The following is a 20,023-nucleotide window of genomic DNA, read 5'->3' as shown; positions in this document are numbered from 1 at the left end:
AAATAGAAAATGATGTTAATGAACATATGTTGAAATCAAGAACCAAAAACTAGTTATATATCCATATATCCATTAGGTGTACTCGTCTTGGTTTTGTACAACCTAAAGAGTAGACAACCCTTGTGATTCTGCTGAAGTTGGGTCTATATCTAAAATATTTTTAGTTGATTATAGGAGGTTGCTAACCTTTAGACCAAGTTTTATCTCTAGAATCCTAGTATCAAGCATTTTGTTGCTTGGTAGTTTTGAAACACCAACAATTATCATAGCTTAAGTTTTCATATTGTCAATCATGCAAAAAATTAAATAAGATCTTGAAATATATAAAAGATATATTGTTATTTGAAGCTTTGAATTCTATGCATTTTATTACGATTTCCTTTTTAATAATATTTACAACTATAAATATCATAGTTAATATTAAGTCAACATATTATTACTTGTAGATGGGCATTTATTTTGGAGTGCCTATTGTAAAAAATAGATAAGTTATATACATTATTTTGCTAGAAATAATTTCTCTGTAGAAGATTTCTTAAGAAGTGTGTTTGTTAGGATGATAGTTTAATTCATCATTACCCTTCACAATAGAAGATTAATATTGAAAAAATATATATTTGTCTAATTAGCCAAATTGGTTAAGAAGATACATTCTCAAGGTGTTAAAACAATAAACTAGAGCAATTATCTATAAAAGGTCAAGAATGAACCATTAACAATAAACTAGTAGCATGTTCATGTAGAGATTAAAGATGGTCTCGAGAAAATAACTATGGCTAGCCTGAGGAAAAAACCTCTACTTCCATTATTAAGAAGCTCAAACACACTATAGAGGAGTTCACCATAATTGGGAACTAAGCTGTGAAAGCTCCAAAGGAGCTTGCTTAGTTTTTGATTTTTTTCTATTGTTGTTTCTATTTTGTACTCTTTTTATTTCTCTAGTTTGTTGTTTTTTCTTTTTATAGCCAGTTGCTAGTTTTGTGTTTTTAGCCAATGATGTTTTAAACTTTAGTACTTTAATTGAAAATCTTATGTAATTTTTTTTGAGTTTAGGATCGGATGCTAGAACATGTTTTGACCTTAATCCAAATTAGTAAACAAATAGCATAAGTAGCAATCTACATTAATGGTGGGTGAACAACTCACCTAAATCATATGGAGAAGCATAAGGGACTACAAATATTTATTGTTAGTGGACAACTATGTAGATAATATGTTAAGTAGGGTCTACACTACAAAAGGAAGGTATTAGAAACCTCTTTCTAAGAAAGTAAAGACAATGATGAAAGTGATGTCATTGTCGTACAGCATTGTCCAAAACCTGTAGGAGATCATTATCAAAAAATCGTTAAAAGGAGTTGGACTCGTGTCCACTAGATCTAAGATCAACCTATGCAAAATTATTAAAGGAAGAATAATAAGTAATGATGGTTAAACGACCATCATTTGAAATATTCTCCAAGACCGAAGATGCTTCAATATGTGAGAGAGTGTAGTTTGTAACCAATTGACCAATAGAGAGAACTATTGCCGAGTGTGTCAATAGTTAAGTAGTTAAATTCACTGTTTTTCCCCAACCACAAGAACCACGAGAATCACATCAAAACTAACTCATGACTATCCGATTAAACTGCAGGTCGCTTGCAAACGTCCTGCTCTATGTATGGATGTTGCACTAGCCTCTATCTGACCTCCAGGGTCGCATCATGCCCCGATTTTCCCTAGAAACTGAATTTAGACTGTGTGGTACCATATTCCAGTGGCTGCAACACCCTTGCAACTGACGCCAAAATGTAATGAAAACATCTACATTCTAGCTCTTTTATTACTACAGGATTGACATTTGTAGTGCTTAATGTGCAAAGCTCTTGCAGGAGTAATCCTGACACATTTTCCATGGAACCAATCCTCGCAAACATCACAGCCAATCCAGAAATCAGATGATTCTGTCGTATAAAATCCCCCCCAGGATCCACAATGTGTCTCCCCATCCTCCTCCTCTTCTTCATTGTGGCCTTCCTCTTCATCTTTGAGTCGTAATAACTTTTCCATTTTTGGTGGAGAATCGGATGTCCGCTGAGAAAACAAAATCGCAGAAGCATTAAGGTATGTGAGGGTATTATTTCAGGAAGCCACAGTCCCTAAACAAGAAGAAAAGATGCATACAGATATCACCTTAGAAGAAAAAACTAGAAACAAGGCATGTCAGGATATTATTTTTGGTTAAGAATTGTATGTTCAGTGAGAAAGAGGAGTGTATGAGGACTCACTGACTTCCATGCTGACTTGCTTTTTCTACTGGTGTTGTTGGTAACTGCAGACCTTTCCTCCACTTGCTTCTTTGCAATTCCAGCAACGACCTCAAATATTGTTGGAAGTTCATTCATCAAGTTGAATAGCCGCTTTCTGGCATCACCCCGATTTCAGTCATACATTCAAGGCTAAAACACTGTAAAATCTCATTCAAAACTTTTGTCCAGCATGCAATGTTTCCCTTTTGTAAATTTTAAAAGTGTCAACTTCTGGTTTCTTTTTACATGTATTACCTTCTTTACTAACTTGTCATGTTAATTTATGATTACAATCTAGAGAAGGACAATGAATTACAATGTTTGGCCAATATGAAAAATGATATTAATAATTTGATTTGCTAACATGTTTACCAATTGCACTCTAAAGTAATGTGATTTGCTAATGATTTGATGACTCGTGCTTACGTATTCATTTCACTTTCAGAAAACAACTTAGCCAATGTGCATGTCTATTCGTGAGCAAATAGAAAACCAAAGGTCCAAATCCTTTGAATTATCAAGGAGTAAGGTTGTCATGGGAATCCAGAAGGATAATTATGATGATTGGCAGTATTTTCTATTGCAGATAAATTCAATAGCCGATACTTGCCTAATACAATCCATACAGATGCTAATCCAGAATGATGGATCACTTTAGAAACATAAAAAAAAATGATTAGGGTAAAAGCTAACAAAATCAATTCATATCAAAGGCATGTTCAATCCAAGTAAACCACACCTGTCATTACTGTCAAAACCAAATCTTGCACCATAATAGGAAGAAACAGAAGCTAGCCAAGCATCACTATGTAGAGCAACAAGAGACAGCCAATCTCTTTCCACCATCCTATCCCTTCCAAAGTTGATTCCTAAAGTTGGTTCCGGTATTTCAGGAGGCACCTCTTCAGGAGGTAGATTCACTTCCCATTGTCCACTAGGAAAACCATAGAGGCATAGACTGTCCTTATCTGCAACCCATAAAAACAACTACAAACAATATCACACAAAATAGTGGTCCAAACAGAAATGATTACATAGCTCAATAACCCTAAACAATGTAAGAATAAGAACGAAACAACACAATAATGAAGGATTCTTTAACTGTCATTGACATAATTCCATTGCTAGAAACATTAAGGAGCCACAAAACAAATAGCTTGCTTCTGAGACATAGACTATAGATTAACTCACAAAAAGGAACTATGATACAAATAGCTTGCTTTTTCAAACATCATAATGTACAATGTTCATTCTACTACCTTGAAAGCATAGACTACATAATAGTTCATGAGATAATGCAAGATTACAGATATGATTTTTGCTACAATACATGGCAGTTCAATGATTTAAGTTTCGAACTAAACAGAACAAATTTGTCTAACACCCTGAGCACAATGGCTCAATTGAGATAGTATACTACATAGAAACTTTACAGTTCAGCCGAATTTTAGAATTTGGGAGGCATATTCAATTATCATCATCTCAAATAGCTTGTACCACCGTGAACTGTTGCCCAAAGTACTTCCAGCATTCAGATAAACTTATAAATTGTACATTAAAAATCCTATGGCTTCAGGAGCATGTAACTTTCAACATATAGACACCATTTCATGCCAAAAATGCTATGGCTTCCCGAGCAACTAATATTCAGCACACAGACTCTAATTCATTCAAAACATCCTAATATGTTTCAGAAAAATAAGGTGTGCATAATCATAATACCATTAGGTGTACATAAACATAATAAACATTGCATCTTGGAGAAATCTTGGCTAAATTCAACCTCTCAAATTAAAGTAATGATTCACAAGCATTTCGAAATCGATATGGACGATATGAGATCATAAATACGTATGAATACAAACATTTAATTAGACGTATTTTGAACACAACAAAAATAGGGGGTAGAACCTACTTGGATCACACTGTTTGTAGAAGTCCTCCACATCTGTTCGAAGCCAAACTTTGGTTAAATTATATAGATATGATAAAAAATATAATACAGACCGTCAGAGAATAAGAAAATAATGCAACCACAAAGATATGCTACACCGAGGTAAAAAGATCGTTACTCAAAGAAATAATGCAACCATGGTCAGACTAATTAAAAATTGTTGGGAAAAGTAAGCAGCACATTGAATGGCATGACAAGAATCAATTTGTTTAATACCTAAAAACACTCAGAAAAAAATGCCCAAAAGTTGCATATTGTAATGCCCTGCCAAGGGACCCAAAAGAATTAACCTAAAGTTTTACTAAGTTTGCTAAACATTTTTTTTTTTAAAAGTAAGAATGTATAACATACACATCTAACACATGGTAGTGGAAGCAATAACATGTAATCATCAACAAACATACCTAACAGGTTACATTCCTTAAGGATCCCAAGACGTTGAGTCACATTTAAATTTAATTAATTCTAAGTCTAACAACTACCACATCCACATGAAAGAATAATAAAAAAGTCCAATGTCCATAATATACATTTGCTCCGAATACCTCTTGGCAAATTAATTCAGAATGCTCAATCATCCACTGTACATGTCACAGGGTATGAAAGGCTTAAAAGAATATACATATGTACATATAAAGATACATCATCCTCAAATCCATGATACAAAGTACAGTAAAATAAATGAAACCATATACCATACTTGATACATCCATCCATCATAAAAGATACAAACATCCAACATGAAATACAACTATCCATCCATCATAAAACACAACTAATCTAAGTGTGTGGTTCCTCCCAACTATCAATAGTATCATTAGACCATCGCGGGCCCTAGCCATCCCCCATGCATAACATCCCAAGTCACCGATAAGATCATCGGTACTATAGTAATAGGGATATCACACCTAAAACATGCTACAACATATGCATAAAGAAATCTAACATACTAAAATAAAGCATAAGTATACAACATCATCTAAATATGATAAACAAGCATACCAAGAAGCTCTAGCCATGGTAGTACTAGACAGATCTCAAATGGTAAGAGTAAAAGCACTACCACCCGATTGTGTGGAACCTAAATGGTCCACTCCCACCGCGCTGAGGAGATAGTCTCAAGTCCCAAACAAGGTATCAAAATACAAAACACAAGTACTCTCTAAGTCTGGGAAATCCTAAAAGTACACTAGCTCAAAGGTTCCAACATAGATAGACATCTAGACCCAGAGGCACACAAAGACACGTAGGAAACCTGCTATGCAAGCGGGAAAGTGTCATCGCAAAAGTCACGTAGAAGTTACCTGAGCAATCCCTTAGGAATCCCGAGTCCCTAGTGATCCCTGCGGCCACTAGTATCCTCTCATATTGATGAGGCATACTACGAAATGCAAGGTCGTAACCAAGCGTTCTCTCTACCCCATCCTAGCCTGTACTAGCACTCAAGGTATGGGAGAGAACATACAGGTATCTTATTAGGTTCATTTAAGTTAGTATTTAGGTGAGATGTTTTCACTTGTTAAAAAAACTTACAATGGGTTACTCCACGCAGCCTCTTAAGGCACCGATCCCCATTGCAAGCCACTTTCCGACACTACACATAGATAACCTACCCTAGGCTCATGAAATCACAAATCAAAGAATCATAATAAAATCACCTCAGTCCTATATAAGTGACTGAAAGCATCATAAATATAATCCACAATCATCACATCAGTTCTCCATGAGCAACTAAATAGCCTCAAATAATAATCACAACAAAACTCTATCAGCATCTGAAGGCATCAATGATAAATCACAATATCCCATGGTTCTCCAACGAGCAACTAGAAAGAATCCCAATAATAGAACACAAAACTGATAGAAGACTCCAAAATGGTTACGTCAGGTAACTCAAATACATACACCTCAGTCTCACACAAGGAAACTGAAAAGCAATAACAACCAGTAAAAACATCCATATCATAGAGCACTCCATCACATTACCATGGTCGGGTTAAGAAAGATTGAGACCAAATCATCATAACATCACATTCACAATCTCGAGCCTCTGGTAACAACCTAAACTAGTCAACACTCTAGGACCACCCAAACCCCAAACATAGAAAACACATGGAAAACAAGATAATCCTTCAGTTTGGCCAAGTCTTGAAAACACATATATTTTAATTTATAGTAAGGTTTCTAGTTTCCATTCCCAGTCGTCTTTTCAATTTTAAATATAAAATTACCCCATTAAAACATTTCCCAGGTGTAATCAAAGGATAGATAATTATTAAAATAATGATGATTATTCTTTCCCTATAAATAATTTTGATTTTATTAAAGTCACATTTATATGTCTAATTTCCACTATACATTTTCATATATTAATTAGACTTAATTAAATTTCATTTAATTAAACTAATTAATAAAATAAATTAATCTTACTCTATCAACAATCCTTATAAATAATGACGTTATTACTATTAACAAACATTTGATAATTAACACTTAATAAAATTTAATAACTTAAATATATTAATAATTTTAATTTTAATATAACAATACATTTAAAACATTTAATAATTTAATATATTTATAATTTTAAAAACATTTAATAATTTTAATTAAAAATATATTAAAAATATCTAATAATTTAAAATACATATTTAAAAAAAGCATTTAATAAAGCACTGCCTGCTGCCTGCGATTTAAAATCGCAACAGGTAGGCCATAGGTCTGCGGTTGCCGCAGAGGCCTACGGCCGCGGGTAGTACTCTGTATTGCTGCTACCGCAGTACTCTGCGGACAGTGACAACAGAGCTGCCGGTAGGTGGGGACGGGGTGGGGTAAACCCCCCCCCCCCAATTCAATTTGATTTTTAATAAATTAAATTTATTTATATACATTCTTATAAATGTTCTACATTAAAAATTTTATTAAATACATTTTTTAATATAATTACCTCTCCACAATAAAATTTTAATATTAATATTATATATATATATATATATATATATAATTTTTAAATTTTTTTTTTAAATATTGTTTTCATCTTTACTCTGAAGGAGAAAGTATTTTTTTATCATCCGAGTTTTCAATCTTAATTCCAAACCCTTCCCAAGTTAAATTCTAATTTTCTTTATTCTAGAAAACGAGGGTTTCTGATAACTCTACTATTCTTCACGTATACAGAAATTATCGACAAGCAATTAATAATTGACTATATTGAAAAGTTTAAACTTTCATCATAGAGAATTTGGATTTACAATCCACAAACACAAAGAAGACAGGAAAGAGTAATTGCGTATTTAATCAACAATCAAAGCACAAGACCCTACCTAGTCCTGATGCTAATATGAAATCCCCAAAAAACTGTGAGAGAATTTACTCCTCTTCAATTACTTTCCTCTGAAAATCTTTCCTAGAATTCTTCTTCTGAAATTCGCTTCCAAAAGTTGTCTCCCCAAAAATTCTCTATCTCCAAAATTCACGGTCCCCCAAAATATGAACCCCCAAGTTGTGATAAGGAGTTTTTTCCTCAAATCAAGGCATTAACTGTGCGTTCACCCAAGATGACTCTTTGCTCAACTGAGTTAACTCAAAATTAACTCTTATTAATCTTTGCTTTATCTTTTTAATGCATATTAAATGAATCATTAAATAAATTTATTTAATTTTTTCACTTGACTTCTATTTTTAATCTTTATTACTTTTAAACCCATGCGCACTTTATGAAATTAAAACAACATTATAATTTTCTCTTATTTTATCTTTTTAATTAATTTCTTTTATATTTTCAACTCATGCTCGCATCATGCAATCTTACAACTTTTTAATAATTAATATATTTTCACTTTTTAATTTATTTTAGAAACTTAATTGATAGAATATTTAATTAACTTAAATAACAATAATATTTAGCATTTATTTAAAAATGAACTCTAAATATATTATTATTAATTTAAATAAATATTATCACGTTCTAAATTTATCTTTGAACTTTTATCTCCAAATTTAATTCTCTTATTTAATTAATTTCTCAATTAATTAAATATGAAAATTTCATAATAATTTCTCATTAAATTAAATCATTAATTAATCTTTTTAATTAGACTTAATTAATAGAAAATACACCAAGGACTCATAAAGAAACATACGAAAACCCATCATAGAAAAACACATACTAAATAAAACAAAAGGGTTATAATCATGAAATAACATCATTTGATGCATTCGGAGGGTACTTAACTCAGATACTTGTCCTAATTATCAATTAGGACAATTGGTTAAAGGGTTTAGGAATTGGACTTAAGAGTTTATCTCCCCTCTCTTACCATTGAGATAATGCGATAGGGTACGCTCATCCTGGCAATTCAGGGAAGTCGATACTCGGTACCTGCAACCTGCATAAAATTCACGCATGTACAAACATAATATTCTAAGCTAAATAGACAATGGTAGGAAGTGGTGCATCATGTAGATCTCGACTAGCAGGTGACTACGACTCCCTTCCTTAACCATATCAGAAACACCATACATAAAGAAAACAAACATGCACACCATACACATGCAGTATGGGGTAAGTATCCATAAGAAAGCACATGTGATAATAGACCATCTAGCTATTCATCATCGATAACTGAAAACACTGAATAATCATCATACATGCATGAAATATAGAGTACCAAGTAATCTCATTATATAATAAACTGAATGTAAAACAACATCTGATAATCTCTAAAATAATAATACTAATCATCAAACATAAAATTGGCCTAAAAGAGTTTGGCAAGGATGACTGAAATGCAACTTAGGGGCAGGCACTACACATATATCTATTAAAAAACCCGCATATTTTTTCATGACAGAGATCGATATGGAAAACAGTAAATTTTACACAGCAAATTACAAAAGCCATTATTTAAGTTAATATACAAATATATAACATTATGAAAAGGTTAACTAGAACAAAATTAGACAAAAATTTGAAATGAAAAACAAATATTTTGGCGCACAGCCTGTGATTAAACTGAAAATCAGAAGAAGACAGAAAAGGTCAACACTGTAACATGAATGGCAGATAAGCCAAGCGAAAAAAATATATAATTTTTTTTTGGAAAATAGAAAACAAAACAAACCGGTAGTGAGGGCTTTGATCAAAGCAGCTCTTCATCTTTTAAAGTCCATGAAAACATCTTCCACACTCCGCTTAATAGAACCTCCGCTACCTTCCATTTGCGCAACAATAAATTCCAGTGTTGAACGATCAATTTCCTTGTTTTGAAAGCAGAGCTTGAGAGCAAAAACTGCACAAAATGTATCTTCCGCAAAGCTTACGACCGTAAAAAACCCGTTCTAATCCTCCCTTTTAATAGGAATGTCTTATTACACATTGGTATTCCTCTCTTTAGGAGCACTCTTCAAAAACAAAAGAAAATGATGATTATTATAATTTAATATTTTTAGCTTATCAAAATATTGTGTGTAATGTTTATGCTGTGTTTACAAAAAGAAGGTTTTCTTTTTTATCGATTTAAAATATAATTATACTTATTTAATGAATTGAAAGTATATTTTGGTGACAAATATATTTTGAAATAGCTTTTGAGTTCTATTAATAAATTGATAGAATGAATTTTTTAATTATTAAAATAAATATTTTAAAAAATTTGTATCTGAGTCATATTAATATTATTATAATAATAACATTTTTTTAAAAATATATTATTATTATGTGTAAGTAGTCTTATGACAATGAATTTTGTAACTATATGCACTTTCCTTAAGTGGATTTGACGTATTTAAAAATGTAAGAAGTTTTTTATTTTCTAGTTTATTTTTGTACTTGCCGGTAGGCTAAGTACTATTGTGATATTTTTGAATTTTATACTCAAATTATCATTCTTTAAATTTCTTTATCAAACTATTATATTGCATATTATAGATTTAAAATTACAATTTTAGAAAATATTTTTATACAATTTGATTGGGTGAACTTCATTTACTGGCTGAATGGATTCTAAAACTAATATTTTTTTAGAGTAGTTTTTTATTAAGCAAATGTGATTCATATTTGTTTAATAATTTTTTTGAATGTAAGTGCATTGATTTATATTTTTATATTTTAATATTGTATTTTCTTATAATATAATTCTTTTCATTCAAAAAATATTATTTATATTATATAATTGTTTAAGAAATATTATTTTATATTATTATTATAAAAATATTACTATTTTTTTAGGTAAAAGCCTACAACACAATGGTAACTTGCGAGCTTATCATGTGGGAGGTCTTGGGTTTGAATCTACCTTCACTTAACATATAATAATAATTAATTCTAATAAATAATAATAATTAATCTAGGCCTTCACCATTTATTGATTAATTTTATTTTTTACTACTTTCATATTATAAATAAAATATATTATATCAATAATTATATTTATTAATTTTTTAACATACTATAATAAATTTATTAAATTAAAATTGGATTTATATAAAAATTAAAGACAAGTACTAAGCCACTATGTGACACTTGTTTGTTAAGAAATAATAAATTTATACGTTCTAATTTTTTTAGTTTGTTTATTGTAACATACTTGTAAATATGTTATTCACATTTAATATTTTTTATAAATAAATAATCAATACATATTTCTAATTTCAAGGTTCACAAATCTTGCTACTAAAAATGCAATATGGAGGAGCTTCAAAAAAATTGGGAGACTAAATGAACTCAACCAATTATAGATAAATATTTTTTTAAAAATATATTTAATTCATTAAAAATATTTAAACTTTAAACATATTGTAATGAGGTAAAAATAATTGTCATTGGAAGCTATAGATTTTCACAATATAAGACTTTAGTATTGCTATAACAACTAACACTTGTAAATTTTTAATAAATTCTCAAAAAATATTAAAATTCCCACAATTTTTTTAGCAAAATAGGGGTGTACTCTTGTTGAGCACCCTAATTTAAGGCTTCTTGGAATTCTAAATAGTTATTTTATATCATTATGATTTTTTAAATAGTACCTTATTTTGCAAGTCCCCACCTTATGCTTTGTGCCTACATCACCAAATTTAATGTCAAAACAACATTTTTTAAAGATATTTGTGTTGTTGATTGGAAAATGGCAAGAAAAGAGCGAAAAATAAATTTGGAAAAAAAGCAGAGATACCAAAGCAAATCAAATAATGTGGATTCAAAATCGTATTGCAAAGCACTGAATAAAGGACATCAAATGGCAGTTGTAAACAATTCAAACCCTAACAATAGAGAAGGAAACCATAGACATCTAGTAAACATCAGCCATATCAATCACAAAAATATGCAAGGGCAAGAAGAAACAAGAGTTAATGGAAATTGCATCGATACATTCAATCAGTTTCAAATTCTATCAGATAATAAGGCTAGGCAAATTAACTCTTTCAAGGAAACTATCGAGGCATATGATAACACAAGGCTTGAGATCTTAAACAAAGGAAAAAACAAAGAATGTCCATTGAAGGCAGAGGAAGGATGGTAAATTATTCAAAGGAAGAAGAAGATATCAAAACAACGCTAGAACCACTAGCTGCTGCAAAAAAGCAAAATTGGCAAAATCAAAATAAAGACCTAAGATTTAAGATCCAAAATAGAGGAGATGGAGACAGCACAGAATGTAAAAAGAAAAAGGAGGGTAATACAATACCACCAACACTTTACATATCTGAATCTAACCGTACGGCATTAGGGCAGCGACAAATTTTAAAGGAAAAAATGGAACTTGAGCCTTCGAAGGACATATCATATATCCCTCCACATAAGAGAAACTTGGAATCTCCGAAACAAAACCAGCTGCTAGATAAAAGCTTTGTTGATACACTGATCATTAGTGACATATTTACAGAAGAAAGTTGGCAAGAATGTGAAGAAAGGGGGCTTTATGTAGTATGGAATGACCCAAGCAAATATATCCTGAACCTAAAAAGGAGAATAGACAAATACTGTCAGGACCAGGTAAGTATAAGTTTCTTTGCAAAAAGCTCATTATTTATTCTTTGTAAATCAATGTGAACTAGGAATTTATTAGCCAAATTGGAAAATTGTTTTTATAAAGGTTTCTTAGTTAAATTTTTACTATGGGAACCTAACTGGTTTGAAGGTAAACCTAACAAAACTACCTACTGGTTAAAATGCAAAAATTTCCCTACAAAAATTAAACATATTAAAACCTAACAAGAATTGGGAATTTTTTAGGTAAGCTAATTGGTATAGAATCTGATTATTACAAAGAAAGTACCATCAAATTCTTGATAGAATCAGATTGTAAGCCAACAAAACCTATAATCAAAAAATTAATTACAGATAGATCAATTTATAACCTAGAATTTTTAACCTATGAGGGATAATGTTCTGGCATAATCATTCCTAGCACCAAAATTAGATTTAAAGCTACAAACATTAAAGACATGCTCAGTGGTATCAAATAGAGAAAAGGATGTAATAATGGAGTAGTAGATTGGAAATTATACAAAAAATTAGTAACAGACGAACAATGTAAAGAGGAGCCTAAGGACTCCCAGGAAGGGATAACAAATAATGATCATGAAGAACACAAGACAATAGAATGAGATATTTTACCAGCTATTAATCAATGCACTAAATGCAGAAATAATGCTGAGGAATTGGATACTAATAAGAACAAACTCAAGGCACTAAATTATGAAATTGCAATCACCCAGAGCGATATTGAAGATTTGTTAATCATCACAGAACAAATGCACAAAGAACATTGCAAAATGGGGGAGAATTCTTAGACTTTAAACCTCCTAACCCATAAAGAGAATAGTCAGGAACCATTGGATATTGAGGACCTACAAGTAGAAATAGAAGAATACATAGAATCTCTAAAAAGAATAGATACTCCTATTTAGAAATCAGCTAAAATCCCAGCAGCGAATGATGAACAATGGAACAATATAAAAATTCACAAAAAGAATAAGAAAAAGAGTTACAAATTTTGGCAAACCCCAATGGATGGCTCAGATTTATTTGAAGAAGTTGGGAAAAGTCAGACCATGGGCATGGAAATGCAAGCAAAAATGGAATTACATGAAGTAACTGAGATTTTAAAAGAAGCACGCCTATCAGAAAGAGAGGTAAATGAAATAAAAGAAGGACTTAAATCCAATTTACATGAGAAGGAAGGAGTGAATAATACCAGAACCAATAATAGTCCTAATCAGGTAGGAAAAGAAGAAATAGAAGATATATAAGAAGGAGATTGGAACTATGAGACAAAAGAGGATGATTTAACTAATTTTCTTATTCATGATCTACTAATAGATGAACCAGAAAGCAATGAAGATGAAAACAAATAGATCACTTCTAAGTTGCTAGGAATAGCTATCAATGAAGAAGGATGTAAACAATCTAAATGTGGTAAAATTAAAAATAGAAGGGGGAGAAAGTCTCTTAATGAATTAAGAGAAGCAGCAGGACAAGCCAAAGAATAGCAAAAAATCAATGATTTATTAAATGTAGGGAAGGAGAAAAGCCTTCCCAATGTACAATGAAGATCACTTCCTGGAATGCTAGAGGGTTAAATTCCCCTAGCAAAAAAAGGCTATTAAAACAAAATTTAATAGCTTTTGAGTTAGAAATTATAATCATTCAGGAAACTAAATTAGATATTGCAGAAAGTACTAAACTGGGGAAACGATTAAATCAATGGCAGTCAGACTTCAAAGAATCTTTGGGAACTTCAGGAGGACTAGGAATAATTTGGAATCCTCGAAAGGTCAATCTCACTATAATAAACAAAAATTCTAATTGGATAAGCAGCAGAGTGACAAGTCTAAAAAACAATGTAAAATTTCTACCACTTAACATCTATGGTCCCATCTCCTCTAGGGACAAAGCTATAGTATGGCAAGAGATCAGTGGTTTTCTCACTAATCATCTAGATATGATAGTATTTCTAGGAGGAGACTTCAATGCAATAATGAGGATGGAAGAAAAGTATGGTGGAAAGAAAATGTTATCACAGATAAACAAAGACTTTAAAAGCTAGGCAAAAAAAAATATGTTGACAGATATACCAACTAAAAATCGAATAATCACATGGAATAATAGAAGAAAAGATTTCAATTACATTGTAGAGAGATTAGACAGATTCCTAGTTAAAGGAGATTTAAGCAGCCTGGGCTTGGATATTATGGCAGAAATTCTCCCAATTTTAGCATCTGATCATTTTCCTATTACTCTTAATATCTTAGAACCCAACAAACCAATAAGAAATGCCTTTAAATGTGAAAAAATGTGGTTTCTAGATCCAAATTTTATGACTCAAATTAAGAATTGGTGTAAAACTAATAGACCGTCAGGATCAAAAATGTTTTGCTTGACAACAAAAATGAAAAACCTAAAAAACAAAATAAAAGAATGGAATAAAGAGAACTTCCAAAATATTTTCTCAACAAAACTTGAAATAGAAGAAGAATTAAAAAACCTCAATAATGAAGTAATTAGGGAAGGCATGGAAAATAATAAATACATAAAAGAAAAAGAATTAATGATTAAACAAGAAGAAATATTAGCAAAAGAAGAAATCTTCTGGCGCCAGAAATCAAGAGAGAAATAGCTACAAGCAAGGGACAGAAATACAAAATACTTCCATAACAGTATTCTCCATAACCATAATCTTAGACTCATAACTCATATTAAAAACTCTGAAGGTAACCTAACCTCAGAACCTCCTAAGATCTCTGAGGAAATAATAAAGTATTTTCAAGATTGTCTCAATAATTATGAAACATCTCATATCAATGCCCAACAGGAAATGCTCAAAAATATCCCCAAAATTATCTCAGATGAAGACAAAAAATTCTTAAATAAACCATTTACATTAGAGGAAATAAGGACAACCCTCTTTAGCATGAACCCAGATAAATCCCCCGGTCCAGATGGATTTGAAGCATTTTTTTTATCAAAAATGTTGGGATATCGTCGGGGAAGAGCTTTGGGCTACCATAGAAGCAACTAGAAACGGGGGACATATACTCAAAGAAGTTAATCATACTTTCTTGACATTAATTCCCAAAAATAGTAATACTGAAACCTCAGGGGACTATAGACCGATAGCTCTCTGTAATACTATATACAAAATCCTATCAAAAGCCCTAGCCGCCCGACTCAAGACTCTGTTATCTAAAATCATATCGAAAGAACAAATAGGCTTTATGCCTAAAAAATCCATAATTGATGGAATATCTATTATACAGGAAACAATTCACTCAGCAAAGACTAACAAAGAAACTTGCATGTTCCTGAAACTAGATATTCAAAAAGCATATGATAAAGTAGACTGGCGATTTTTATGCAAGACTATGGAAAAATTTGGATTCTCAAAAAGATGGATAAACCTCATCTACCAGTGTATAGCTACACCAAAATTTCTAATACTCATCAATGAAACCCTTGAAGGTTTCTTCAGTGCTTCAAGACGCATATGATAGGGTGACCCAATTTCACCCTTTCTTTTTATAATAATGGCTGAAACCTTGGGTAGAACTACCAAACAAGTTCAAATCCTATCCAAAATTCAAGGTATTCTGGTAACAGAAAATGTTGAAAATATAACTCATGAGCAATTTGTAGACAATATTATTATGGCTGGACTTAGCACTATCAATGAAGCAAAAAATTACAAAACCATCTTAGATAATTACACCAAAGCATCAGGACAAAAAATTAATGTAGAAAAATTAGAAATTTTCTTTATGAACATAGAAAATAACCAAGAAAAACAAATATGCAATTTACTAGGGTATAAAAAAGGAAAATTTCCTTGTAAATACCTAGGAATATACATAGAAGAAGGTAAAAATCAAAATCTAGGATGGCAGGATGTCCTCTCTAAAATAAATAAACACACAGACAACTAGAATGAGAAATGGTTAACAAAAGCTAGTAGAACTACCAAAATTAAAGCAGTCCTATCAGCACTTCCGACATATCAGTTATCCTATCTTCAAGTTCCTAAAAATATCAGTAAAAAAATTGAAGCCAAACTCAGAAACTTCTTTTGGAATGGGACTGAAAATAAAAAGAAAGCGGCTCTAATTAAATGGGAAAATATATGCCGAACAAAGAATATGGGAGGATTAGGCATAAAAAACCTAGAATGGCAAAACGAAGCTTTAGGGGCTAAACTGGCATGGCGCATGTTTCAGGACAAGGATAGTAAATGGTCCAAAATCCTATACAATAAATACCTAAATCCTGATGATCCAACCTCCTTATTTAGAATTAATAACCCTCCCCGAGGATCAGAAATTTTGAATTTTCTGACAAAATGTTGTCATATCATCTCTAAACATGCAACTTGGGACATTGGAAATGGGAGTGAAGCTATCTTTTGGGAAGATTCCTAGAATGGGCTTCCTCATCTTGAAACATATAAAATTTCCAATCAAATAGTGAACCTCCTCAAAGAGAGATGGGGGACAAAAGTAAAAGATTATGTGGATCATGATCCAGCCAGTGAGGATACTCCGTGGAAATGGAAACCCCTATCCAATACTAAAATATCTATTATTGATCAATCCAAACTAGAAGGTATCCTCCAAGACCGAAAAATCCATCTTACTAATAGAGAAGATAAATTAAGATGGGCTCTATCTAATGACGGAACATATAAAGTTAAAGAAGGATACAATGTGATCTTCAACTCCCAAAGATGGGAGGAAATCAACATCCCTATGAACCTCTGTTGGGATCTTTCCATTTTGCCCAAAGTAGGAATCTTCCTATGGGCGGCCTTCCAAAACCATATTCTCACCATTGGTAGAATTATTAAAATGGGTTTCCAAGGTCCCTCTAGATGTTCTCTATGCAACAACAATAATGAAACAATAAATCATTTACTCTTCCAATGCAGCTTCTCCAATGAATGCTGGCATAGGATCAAGTGAAAACTCAGCTAGACATCGCCACTTCTTGAGACTTGGAAGGATCATATCAATGGATGGCCTAAAAGCAAAGAGATCAACATTTATCAAAAAATTTGGAATGTCACTCCTACAATTGTATCTTGGGAATTATGGAAAGAGAGAAACAAAAGAATATTCAATAACATTGGAATGACAATCCCTTAATTAGTCAATAAAATGGAAATAGCCATAACTGAAGTCTTAAATAATCACCTTAGAGTTACTCCTAAAAAGGAAGGAACTTTTACAACTTGGGATGCAGAAATCAAAAAACACTTGCCTTAGTTTATTGATCCCCCATTATTTTACAATTCGAAGAATACATTAGCATGCAAAGAATGCAAATGGGAACCGCCCCCTCAAGGATGGAAAAAACTTAATTTTGATGGAGCCTCCTGCAGAAACCCAGGGGTATCTAGATTAGGGTTTATCCTAAGAGACCATTTGGGACAATGGATTGTCAAAAAAGCAAAACCCCTAGGTATTACAAGCAATAACTTGGCAGAATTAGAAGCAGTAAAAAAAGGACTTTCATTCTGCAATAAATACAAAATTAAAAAATTAATAATTGAAGGAGATTCCCAAATCATCCTAAATGCCCTTAGGAAAAGATACACTTTGAATTGGAAAATCAATTCTAAATTAGAAGAAGTAAATAAAAAATTAGACAGAATAGAAGAAGTTATCATTCAACATATCTATCATGAAGGAAATTGTGAGGCAGATAAGTTGGCGAATGAAGGAGCGAATGTCAATGACATCCTTTTGCTCAATCAAACTATAAACTAACAAATTAATATTTTTTAGGAATCCCAACAAAAATACTCAACTTCAAGACTTATAAACATAAATTTAGATGAATTCTATTTAGATAAGTTATTATATTTATAATGGGCTATATGAAATTTAATCTGATCCTCTCGTCCTTATGTTAAGAGACTAAAACCATAGATTAGTCCTAAACCGCTCAAATTAGAACTAGAAAGGTAGGGATAACATAGTGTCTTCGAAACTTTTAACTCAAGATCAAAATTTGGCTTTAGGTTTCGATATTAAACCAATGAATAACTTTGAATACTTCAAACCTCTAAACCTATGGAACTAAAGTAGGCTATCGAATTCTTAGAAAGATCGAAGGGAACTTTCTAGAACCTCTAGAAGCTCCTCAAATTCTCTAGAACCTTCGGTGTCTAGCTTTATCTACATCCCCTGTCTCTTTCTACCTCACCTCAGCTAGAATAATGGAAACTTTCATCAGCCTGTATCATGTTAATGAAAACTGAACTATGGCATTCAAGGGGAACATTACACCGAAACGATGGACTCGAATCCTTAATCCAGTTGATAATATGACAAGAATTGCAGTCAGCAGGGCAATTGGTGAAAATGTTTTCAGGTATGAATACACATGGAGAACAAACAATGATATTATAGGATCATTTATAGGCTGCATGATAAGGGCAAAAATTGATAAATGGGTTACCATTCGTCTTTGTTATAATATTTTCAATCCTGTATGGCTAGTAGGGTTTTAAGAGGCAATTATGAGTATCGATAACAAAAATAGAATTCCTCTTCCTGAGCTTTACATGGCCTTACCCCCAAGAATTCTTGATACCACCTTACACCCCACTCGACCTATAATCCTTATCCGCGACCCTCCCACCTTCAACAAAGAATGGGCAAACATGGAGACTAGCATCCACTTTCTGCTGTGATGGAGAGGAATCCTTGAAGATAATAGCCAAGAATGGCTTCTAAACTATCTCTCATCCACCAAAGATTACATAGAACTAGGTTCAAATTTTGACAATCTTCCTTCACTCCCAATTTGGACAAATCCAACAAAGGCAGAACAACTTATGTGTTTCCCCCCAACTTCCAGATGGAAGACTCAATGGATATTTTAGAAATTATCATGGTGTTCAAAGAGAAAATTGTAGAAGTAGAGTAAATTTTTTTGCACTCAATATGAAGCTCTTAGAATAGGCTAAATGAGAGAAAATTTTGATTAAAATATAGCAAGTTTCTCTTAAGTAACAGCTCCTTAAAACTCTGTAGAATTTAGGATGTTGTAAGTAGGGTTTAAATATATGTATATGGATAAATCTGTATAGGTAAAAAGTATATGTTAGAGATGATAAACTCATAGAAAATCCTCTCTTTTGTGACTTCCCTCTTTGCACCATATTATAGTAAAACAATATTATGGGATATATATATATAATAGTAGGATTAATTGATTAATCTTATGTTTAAGCTGAACCATTGCGGCATATATTGACCAAGCTATTTTTATCTCTTTCCCTGTATAAGCCTTTTTTCACTTCATTTCACCTTCATGATGATAGTAATGGCTGGAAGATTTATATGAGGATAAAGATGCTAAATCTGTGAAAATTCACTCATAGCTTATTATAGTCCTTCTATGTCTTTATTTGTTATTAACTTATAGGATTTTCAACACTTAGATGCTACTTAAGATGATTTTTAATGGTTTTTAATATATGAAAAATGGTAAGGATTTGGTAATAACTTTACAGTCTAGAAAGAGGAACATATGTTATTATATGTGGGGCATTGATATATATATGTTAGCATGAGTAAGCATGTATATATGAGTGTGAACATAGATAAAAGGAAGTTCTATTAAATATAGGATGTGAAGTTATTATAAATTCCCACCATAAATATCCCCTCTTTTGTTGATCCAGTGACATCTAAATGGATCTCAATCCGAAGCTTGGAAGATCAATAATTCACACAAAAATATTAAAATGTTCCAATATCAAATGATTGTGATATT

General features: G+C 31.8%; 1 protein-coding gene across 2 annotated transcripts; it reads right to left on the bottom strand.

The window, feature by feature from the left end:
* Window positions 1-1,806: 1,806 nt before the first annotated feature.
* On the bottom strand, window positions 1,807-9,465 carry LOC149566332 (PHD finger protein ALFIN-LIKE 4-like). 2 transcript variants are annotated; one of them, XM_089817382.1, is made up of 5 exons: window positions 9,369-9,465; window positions 4,207-4,239; window positions 3,031-3,259; window positions 2,271-2,406; window positions 1,807-2,076 (listed from the first exon to the last, which is right to left on the bottom strand). In XM_089817382.1, exons 3-5 carry the CDS (start codon window positions 3,135-3,137, stop codon window positions 1,807-1,809), a joined length of 513 nt encoding a protein of 170 aa, XP_089673508.1. In that variant the 5' UTR covers window positions 3,138-3,259; window positions 4,207-4,239; window positions 9,369-9,465. The 2 variants fall into 2 exon arrangements, with proteins under 2 accessions (XP_089673508.1, XP_089673509.1); XM_089817383.1 differs by lacking the exon at window positions 4,207-4,239 and having other exon boundaries at window positions 9,369-9,432.
* Window positions 9,466-20,023: the final 10,558 nt, after the last annotated feature.

The sequence above is a fragment of the Cupressus sempervirens genome, chromosome 3 (genome assembly GCF_028749045.1).
Source record: "Cupressus sempervirens isolate cs-2001-9-10 chromosome 3, ASM2874904v1, whole genome shotgun sequence".
NCBI classification, from domain to species: Eukaryota; Viridiplantae; Streptophyta; class Pinopsida; order Cupressales; family Cupressaceae; genus Cupressus; species Cupressus sempervirens.
Note: the sequence above shows the minus strand (reverse complement) of the source record. Positions and strands in the feature narration are given on the sequence as shown.